This window comes from Pelodiscus sinensis, chromosome 21 (genome assembly GCF_049634645.1).
Source record: "Pelodiscus sinensis isolate JC-2024 chromosome 21, ASM4963464v1, whole genome shotgun sequence".
Classification (NCBI taxonomy): domain Eukaryota; kingdom Metazoa; phylum Chordata; order Testudines; family Trionychidae; genus Pelodiscus; species Pelodiscus sinensis.
The window spans coordinates 20,955,630-20,966,017 of record NC_134731.1 but is presented as its reverse complement, the minus strand read 5'-3'; the positions used below and the strand labels follow the sequence as shown (position 1 = coordinate 20,966,017).

Below are 10,388 nucleotides of genomic sequence, written 5' to 3'. Positions count from 1 at the left end.
TTGACTCCACTGACTGCAGGACAGTTGTTTTTGCCCTTTACAAAGGGAATTGAGGCCACCTCTTCTTCATATACTATTGTGACGTTGTACTTTACTTCTTATCTCAATCCTAGCATCAAACAGACAGTGCCTGTATTCAGCCTAAAGCATGTTTTGTAATAACAAGCTTTATAATATGCAAATCTTGTTTTTTGCTTTGAAAATCATCTTTTTGAATCTTCGTGTATTCTGCAGAAGAAAGGTTCTCAGTCCTTTTGTGTTATGCAAATCTACCTTTCTCTGTTATTCTTGGGCATGAATGAGTATAAATGTCTCTGATTCGAAATGAGAACAAAAAAAAGAAATTTCATCCCTCATCAAAAGAAAAGAAAACTTTATTTCTATTACATAAATAATGGTAAAATTAAAATCTTTTTATACAGATTATATATTTACAGTGGTGTTTGGTTAGAGGAAACAGCCGGTACATATGGCAATCTGTTTTCCTTTATACACTTCTTTATACACTCAGATAACATTGTAATAACATAGAATTTATTTAAGTTGCATGCCAAGTTCATTTATATTAATATTTACATTGGTTTGTACAAAGGTTTTATTTTTATTTTAACCATTATGCTTTTGACTTTGTGGGTGGTGATTGTTCTTAATTAAAATGCCATGTCTTCAAGTTAATGAGCAAAAATGATTGATTTTTAACACTGACTGAGAAATGGAGCAGAAATAATGATGGATGCAACGCTGAGGTATATAAATTAAACTTGTTGGTTTTAATATGGCTGAGCCAGTAGGCATCAATTATTCAGACCCTACAATCAAATCAATGTCAGCGGGCCTGATGCTGATCTCACTCCAGTGTAACTCCAATGACTCCAGTGGAGTTACTCCTGATTTCACCAGTGTATGTGAGAGAAGAATCACACATTGAATGTTTACTGTAGTTGATGGGATTTGAGAGAACAGGAGCTACTGAAGAAAGCAGGAACTGTTTGGCATGTCTAGAAAAGGCTGGTGGGAATGCTAACACTGTTTTCATCATATGAAAATAGAAGCTCTTGTTTATAATTCAAATCAAACCAGATGTACAATATGAGGGTCCTGATCCTGGCCTCTTTACGCCTCAGTTCTGCAAACACGGCCATGCTTAAATTTTGAAATCAGTGGGGCTATTCACAGTAGTAAAGTGAAGCACATGCATACTTGTTTGCAGGTTCAGGGATTAAGTCACAGGAGCCTAGAGAAAGAATGAGTGGTCCTGTGGCACCTGGGGAATCTTTGCTGTTTGCTGTTTCAGTTGCAGGACTAGCAGATGTGAGTCAATCTTAATCTGAACGCGGTTTAAAAGAAGGGAAAGAACAGCAGTCCTTGGGCATGGCTATGCGATGATAACAAAGCAAAGATCCTGTTAATGAACATGCTTGAATAGGACTGGACAGAAAACAATATTAGCTGGAGAAAATGTTCAGGTTTCAAAATCTGCTTTTGTTCTGCATTAGAACGAAACCAAACTGTTTTGAAAGTTTCTTGGTGAAACAGAATTGTCAAGACGCCAGTTTTCAGATTGAAAAGGTCAGGCTGCATGCTTGTGTCCACCCTGCATCGGAACATGTTCTTAACAATCTGTACAGCTGTCTGAAAAGTTTGTTTTTCAACAATGGCATTTTTGACACTTCAAACATTTTCTGACCAGCTCTACTTGTTCTGTAAATAAGAAAGTGGCGCTAAGAAAATGATTTCTAATTTGCTGCTGCAGCATCTTCTTGGAAGGACTGGGGGATTTCAAAACTCTCCTTGGAGTGGTGAGCATTTCTTCTGAACCATCCAACTCCTCCCATTATCCTTTTGCTCCTCAATCACTAATGTTACCTCCCCAAAAAGGGGATTTTCCAGTGTAGCCAAACAAATGCATTCCAAATTCTGTTGAGCCTGTAACAAAGTTCCCATGGATTTTACCTGAATACTAGGCTTTAACTTGCTCCTCTTCCTTTGAAATGAGAATGCATTCAGATTTGCAGACTGAAATTGGGAAGTCCATTTAGAACTACTGCATATTCCTGAGATTGATTCCCATATTTCCTTTGACCCACAAAGTTAAAATTAATGTCTGTGAATAAAAGAGAATCAAAGATGTCCTCATGAAAGTGGCAGCTAAAATAGAGACATGAAAGTGAATGTTCTGTATTAAATTCTGAGTTTCTAGGAAAGTAATGGGCTTTTTCTGACAGCTCTGCAATTAGATTTCCTGACATTAGTTATAGTCTATTATATCAAGCCTAGCTTAGTGAAATGTCTTGTTATTCCTGCATTTAAGCATGAATATATCAAAACTCTTGGTCAGACTCAAGAATTCATTATGAGATTAAGATGACAATTATTTTTTTTAAATGGAGTTTGTGGTCCTAGGCTCTGTGCCACCAGAAGTAAGAGCTTTCATCCTTATTAATCTTACACCCTCTCTGTGGATGACCAAAATACCATTCCTTCTGTGGCAGATGTAATTCTAAATTGGGACTGATAATTTCTTGCTTTTTTGGGACAACGGTTCTTCACAGCACTCTCTGGGTGTGTCTAGACTACACCTCTCTGTTGACAGAGGGATGTAGATTAGGCACATCAAAATTGCTAATGAAGCCGGGATTTAAATATCCCACGCTTCATTAGCATAAACATGGCTGCCGCTTTTTTTCGAAACAGGTTTTTTTTTCGAAACCCCCCCCCCGGCAGTCTAGATGTGGATCTGTAGAAAATAAACCCTTTTTCGGCAGATCCTGTATTCCTCAAAAAATGAGGTTTACAAGATCTGTCGAAAATGGGTTTATTTTCAACAGCTCCACATCTAGACTGCTGGGTTTTTTGGGTTTATATCCGTGGCTATCTGTATCCGCAGACATGGATGCAAATATCCGTGGCTCATTTTTGCAGATATGGATGTGGGTGCAGTTACAAATTTTGTATCTGGAACCCTGCAAATTTGTGGATATCTGCTTTATATCCGTGGGTATCTTCATTCATGGATGTGTATGTGGGTATCTGCAGCTCATTTTTGCTGACATGGATATAATTTTTTTATCTGCACAGGGCTCTACAGATCAATTACAGGCAACTGAGATTCAGTAGGATGCTGTGACTGTTGATTTCAACATCCTAAGGTTTATCTAAACTCCTGGGGGGGGAGGGGTCTTGGTTCACATAGCGCTTAGGTTGCACACGTGTTTCCTTTCTGATTCTGTCATTAGAATTCAAGGACATTGCCAGTAAAAAGCACACCAACTTCCTGACCAACCAATTCACAGGCCCTGCCATCTCAAGATCAGAGCGTGCGAGTACACTCTTAGTTTACACTGAGTATTTTATGTGTACCCAGTCCCTTAAAATTCCACTCAAATGCACAACTTTAAGTCTGGCTTCAATATGACTTGAACAGCTTTATCTTGTAGGATGAGTAAGGGGTCGGGGAGCTAGAAGCAGGAGTCCTCTTCTGTGGAACTATTCTATACTGTTTAACGCCCCCTTCCCGGTCTATCCTGCTCACCCCAGGTCATAGGCTCCGGGACATATGCTGTGGGGTCAGAGCTGATAAGGCAGACTAGTTAGCAGGGCCAGGGAGGTAACATTAGGGAACAGAGCTAGTAAATGTGTTCTGACCTAATTCTCAGTTCTCTTGAGGGGGATTAAATGGGTGATACCGCACTCTCTGTATTAGCCTTGACAACTTATCCTTAGACATTTAAAACTTTCAGCATGTGAAGTAAAAAGGAAAGTGAGACACCAGTGGCTAATGTTCATAACAAAATAACTCTGAAACAGTTAATAAGCATTTTATCCAGACATATTTTAGAAAATTCGGTTATTTCCTGACTGGTGATAGAATTCATACCTGGATTTTTGTGGCAACCGTTCACTTGTGGAAAATCCTGCTGTAACCTTAACAATAGTATCATCCAGGCAGCAATTTTTTGATTATGCTGCACGGTAACATTTTGTAACATTAGTCTCAGGCAGCATAGTTACTGGATTGAATTTTAAAATCTCCTTTTGCAATGGTTAAGGTGTAAGCTATGTGAAGATCAATTCTGTTGTTCTTGTAACTTTTGCAAGTTGGATGGTGTGAGCCCACCTTGTTCAACTTGCTTGGCTAATGATTATGTAAATTGTTACTTCTGATTATATTTTTGACCACTCGCTTATTCCCTACTTGCAGTTTTATTCATCCACCACTTCAACTTGAGACTGTCCAGGCTGGCTAGAGATTGTCTGATGAAAAACAGCAAATGGTTAAAGGAGTAGTTGTCTTGCTTGCTGATCCCAGATTGCAAAACATATAAACCCTCAATGAAAGCCTCAAAACATTTTCAGAGGTGCCGAGTGTCTACAACTCCAGCTGAAGTGATGAGGTGCTGAAAACCAGAATCTATCTTTTTAAATGTAAAGCATCAAGGTGAAAAATATTCCTAAACCAGCCTCAAATTTCATCTTGGATCACCTAAGACTGAGGCAGAATCCTTCTTATATGGATACAATGCCAGCTTGCCAAAACTATATACAGCGGGATGAACAAAGAAAAATACAAACAACTCCGCCCAAACAAACCAGCAATGTCATATTCAACTTTTCATGAGGGTCATACACTTGGCAGCTCAGAATTTCCAGATTTGTTTCATATTCACAGTAATATTGGCAAATACCAAATGTCTCTCCAGTTATCATCAGATGGACTTTTTCTTGTTGTTCTGTAGTCTCCTGTTTATAAATAGCTTGTTCTTCAGATAGGAAGGAATAAACCCACATGAGCAATCCCACACCACAAATTGCAGATGGCTGTAGCTGTTCATTCAGAAATGGACCACAGTTAAGAGAACTGTCCAAACAATGACAAAAACGTAGGATTTGTCTACCCACAGTCTTACACGGGTTTGATCAAATTGGTGCAGTCTGAATGTGTGGACACGCTTTCATTGGCTTATGCTGGTTTAGAAAATGAAGACTTTGTTTAAACTGAAAGTGTGTCCACTCAGGGCTTTTCCACCAGTTTGTGAAATCAATCGGTTTAATTGAATTAGATAAACCAGTGCCACCCTCCAAATAGAGAAACCCTTAGATACCAGTGCAGTTGCAGCATCTAGGACCCTGAACCAAAAGGTAGGCTTGGTTTGACCAACACTAATGAAGTTGGGCTGCATGTTTTTTAAGAAGCCGTTGCATGTCTCTGTGACACTATGCACAGGTCGTGTCTCCGGTTGCCATAGTGATTGCCATTCTGTATGAAAAGTCATTGTGGAACAGTCACTGAAATGCCCACGTAACTTGAAGTGTCACTATACATGTTGCAGAGTAAGTTACTGATGTGCAAGACATACTCACGTACTAAACATGCAGTACTGTATGCCTGTACTGTGGAGGGCAGGCGTTATCGAACTCCTGATGCATGCCAGCCTCCCCTCCTTGCAGTGGAAATTCCACGTAGGGAATGATTGGATACTCTGGACTGGCTGTTGGGTGTTTCCAAATCATCAACTGATACCTACCACAGTGACAAGTCTAATTTCTCCGTGTGAATCAAGGATTACTCAGAATAAGCAAAATCCAAAGCCATAGAATTGACCAATAACTAGAGTTGTTTTATGTTCCCTAATAAAAAACATTCTAGTAGTAACAATTGAATATGTATGCTGAACAATATTAAATCCTCACCCTCTTTTATATGTTTTCATTTACATAACAAACACCTACTGTAAATCTAGCATTGTGCATTGTTTTCAGGGAATGAGAATGCTTAAAATAATTGAGACTTGCCAAACGAGGTGACTTTAGGTACATCTAGACTGCACTCTTACAATCAAAATAAGATACACAATTTATGCTACCCAAATTGCATATCTTATTTTGATTTTATTTCAAAACAGGCTATTTCCAAATTTGGTGCATCTAAACGGCACCAAATTTTGAAATAAAGCACAATTTTGAGACATCCCTTATTCCTCATGGAACGAGGTTTATAGATATGCTGAAATAGTGCGTCCGTTTTTTCGAAAATTATTTTTAAATAGTGGACGTATTTCTTGGATGCAAGGCAACTATTTCAGAATATTGGAGGTATCCCAAAATAGCCTTGCAGTCTAGACATAGCCTTTCCATTAACTATTTCTTCCCCGCTTTCTTGATAGCATTCAATATTTCTCATGTTGACCTGTTACTGTACGCAGAGCCAAGTTTTCTCAGGCAAAACTCTCTCACTGGTGTCAATGGCGACGATTGGGATTTGGCTCCAATGATCTGAGCTAGCTCACTGTGAAGTGAACGGGGGTAGGAGGTGTTGGGTAAGGCCACAGCTGACCACTTGTATCTGCCTTCAGTTGCTCTCCACCTGGAATGCTGGTTTCTAACTTTCAAAAGGCACCAATGTAGCCCATCAACCATGCAAGCAGGAATAGTAAGAGATGCAAAGCCTCCAGGCAATAACTGCACATTATTAATAAACATTACGCAGTGATAAGTAGTGTTTATGCTGTGTTCTGGTGATGCCACTTTCATCATGCCCTGAGCCATGAAACTGTCATCCACATTTACAGCATCAAGATTTCAATGCTCATTACTCAGCTAGACCTGCGGGTCCCTTACGGAAAATGTTTAACTGTATCACCGTTCTCTAGGGATGAGAACTTTCCCAGGATTTGGTTTTGTTTGGAAGTCAGCTCCTGTCCCAAACCTTATGTAGATCTCTTCCCTTGGGAGAGGGAATGATTCTCAGAGAAGAGTCTACCATTGATTCTGTTTTGGTCACAGCAAAACACATGTGAAGAAGTGGGGTTGGAGGAGTAAGAGGAAAAGCCGTGTCTTCAAACAAAGCAGAACTATTGCATGGTTGGTTTGAAAATGAAAGTTGCCTTGGTCAGAAACAGGAAAAAAGGTGGGTGAAAAGGTTGTGAATTTAGGCCTTACGAGGTGGAGGAAGAGGAGCACAAATCCATGACAAATGGATGCGTTCAGTATCTATCGTGATTTGTGAATGGCGAAAGTGTCTGTAGATGGGTTGAGAGGATGCAGAAGAAGAGAACAGAAAGTGATGAGAATGGAACCATTCTTTCCTCTTAATCAGGCCTATTAAAAATATGTCTGACATGTTACAGACCAATCTGGTACCCAAAGAAAAAGACATGACATTAGTTTTTAAGACCAATTGGAGTTTAAGATGCTGGCTGCATTGTGGGGGGGAGAGGGGGAGGAGAGAAGGCATGGAACAATGAGAATCTCGGGGTGATTCTGGACAGCATACCCGAAGCTCCACTGGCGATCCCAGGGAAGTGCAGGTTGGAGACGAAGCTGCACCTCCTTTTGAACAGGTGAAGCATATGCTCCCTGGCCCTGCTTTCACAGTGACACTTTCCACCCTCATGGGGGCATCTAATGTAGCTGGCAACCCTAGACTCCTGAAGCTCATATGGCTGTATCCCTACACTCAGACAGATATACAAAGAAATACACCCTGTGCCTTCTCTCCTCCCCAGACACAGAATGTCTCAGACAATAGTGGGTGAAAACAGGTCATGTTCCTTTACGTCATACCCAGATGACGCAAGGATTGTTCAAAGCTAAATGCAAGGATCATGCCTAGTTCTAAAAAAATAAATATTCCATACTTGATCCTGGCATCAAGCGTGCGTAGTCCTTGCGCTCTTCTCAGTACGTGTTGTGCCTTTTGTCTACATAACTCCCTGATCTTGTTTGTGCCGCTCGTGAAAATCTCTTCCAGGAAAAATGAGTAACTCTCAGGATCTGAATTTCTGACATGCTATGTACCATATGGCAGTATTTTCAAGTTTGATCTCTTCCACTGCTTGGTGCTTTCTGCTTTTCAGTTTTCTCTCCCATGAGCCTACGCACTCAGGAGAAAACTGCCCCTGATAAAAGACAGAACAGTTGAATGATCAAAAATCAACAACAGCAAAAAGTTAAAGGGAGGGAACTATTATATATGTTTTTGAAGAGACGGTGCCTGGCATAGAGACTTTTGACACCTTGTTTCCATAATGAAGTATGCAGTTGGAGCCAGGGCTCAAAAAATATTTTATTTCTTGGAAAAGTTCTCCTATGATTTTGGTGTCTGAGATGCTTTTGCAAGACCAACTCTGAGCAAGGGAAAAGTGAGTTTGATGAAAACGAGTGACATTTGATGCACAGACGGTGCCAAATATGATGCTCTTTAATTGAGAGCGCTGGTTGCAGTCTCAGTAGGAAGACTGTGCACAGATTTTTAAAATGCCCATGTGCTAAAGCAAGCTTTTCAAAAAGCCCTGACTGGAACAGAAACCACTGCACACTGGGCTGCCCCCCACAATCTTGTGTCAAAGGTGGGTTTAAAAAAAAGAAGAACTTGCGCTATACTAGCAAATTTTCCTCTATAAAATTGGAAAATACTATACAAGGACTCTCTCGCTCCCCTCCAATGCCATAGACTTGAGGGCACAGTCATATGGAGAAACACAGCAAAGTATGTGAAGTAAAACAAACTGTATTTGCTTGTGGCTACACTACCATTGACTTCCTGGGAACACGGGACCACTGGAAATAGTCTGTTGGCCCCTAGGTTAAAAGTCAGCCCCACAAAAATAGCTCATGAGGCTGTGTTCCTTCCGAATCACAAAATATAACTCTGGATGAAAGGGAGTCCTCCTTCAAGTTACCACCGCTGTTCTGAAGCAATAATTCAGGACTCCTGTATTTTTATTGCATTAGAAAACAAAACCATTAAAGCATTAAGACAGCCCTTTTATGTCCCTGCCAAGAGGATGTAGTTGATTCACAAGACATATTACACTGCTGGCCTCGGGTTCCATGTCGACTGGTTCTATATCAGCCTGCCTCTTTATTTCCCTTTTCAAAGTTGACTGAGGAAAAAGTTCACCCGTTGGCATGCGCATGCATGGTTAGTTTGGTTCACAGTGTTATGGTGAAAGGCTATTCCATGCCGCTCCGGAGGATCTGATTGGCTGCAATCAACATGACGCTTATAATAAAGGCCATGGCAAATGCACATATAAGGCTCTTCCGTACACAGGTCTGTCTGTTCTGTTTCTGGGAGTGAACTAAAGTGGGAGGAAAAATAGAGAAAGTAAAGATGAGACACTTACACAACTAGAATATTTAGTCTTTTACCAATTTTAATTTGCATCACAATAAGCATTGAACATTTCTTGCTTCTGTAACCCCCTCGGCAAAACATCCATATCAGTTGATATTCCCCTAATTCCCCCAGTAAAATGTCATTTTTTTAACTAGTCTGACTTTTGAATGGCTAAACCTCTGAGGAATCTCTAAGGCACAGATTAAAATCCAGACAGCCCAAGGTGCTTGACTTCTGATTAAGAAAAAAGTTGCATTTCCATAAAGAGTTCCACCTTCATACCAGATTTCCATACCATCACTGTCCCTGCTAGCAAACCCCTCCCTTTATGTGTTATAAAATATATCACATTCCAGCCACTCTCCTGGCATAACCAAACCCTGACTTTGCTTTAAGTTATGATAAGAGGAAGCTGCACACCAAATTTGGTAGTCCTAGCTCATACATTTAGGAGTTCTTGAACAAACAAACGGCTGGACAGACAGGCTTGCTCACTTGCTCACAGACAAACAAACTCTCTCAACTATATACGTTTAGTCTATGTTTCTACCAATCATGGATTTGCTCTCTTTTTGTCCAAAAGGCTTATAAACCAATGAGATATCAATTCTTATCATAGTCACACTACATACTCCTTAACAATTTCAATCCATTCCCCCTCTGTATCATCCTAAGCTATCATAGAATACTAGGACTGGAAGGGACCTCGAGAGGTCATTGAGTCTAGTCCCCTGCCCTTATGGCAGAACCCAGTACTGTCTAGACCATCCCTGATAGATATTTATCTAACCTGCTCTTAAATATCTCCAGAGGCGCTCATCTGTCGGCCTTACATTTCATCTCGGGAGGTATGCTGTCTGACGTGGGCCCGTATCCGAGATGTTACGGAGGTACTGTCAAGGATTATGCGGCCCTCTGACTACTACCCCATACTACTCATCCATATGGGCACAAATGATACTGCGAGGTGTGACACCGAGCAGCTCAAGAGTGACTACAGGGCCCTGGGAGTACGGGTGAAGGAGTTTGGAGCGCAGGTGGTATTCTCTTCGATCCTTCCTGTTGAAGGTGGGGGCCCGGGCAGAGACAGGTGCATCCTGAAGGTGAATGCCTGGCTGCGAGGATGGTGTCGCCAGGAGGGCTTTGGCTTCCTCGACCATGGGATGCTATTCCAGAAAGGACTGCTGAGCAGGGATGGCATCCACCTTTTGAGGAGGGGGAAGACCCTATTTGGACACAGACTAGCTAACCTAGTGAGGAGGGCTTT

General features: G+C 41.0%; 1 protein-coding gene across 3 annotated transcripts in view; it reads right to left on the bottom strand.

The window, feature by feature from the left end:
• Positions 1 to 356: 356 nt before the first annotated feature.
• CALN1 (calneuron 1) overlaps positions 357 to 10,388 on the bottom strand; it is a 319,581-nt gene continuing 309,549 nt past the window's right edge. For all 3 annotated transcript variants that reach the window (XM_075905109.1, XM_075905111.1, XM_075905110.1), the window contains one exon: positions 357 to 9,083. In XM_075905109.1, coding sequence (XP_075761224.1) covers positions 8,956 to 9,083 — 128 coding nt within the window. In that variant the 3' untranslated portion in view covers positions 357 to 8,955. The remainder of the gene's footprint in view (positions 9,084 to 10,388) is intronic.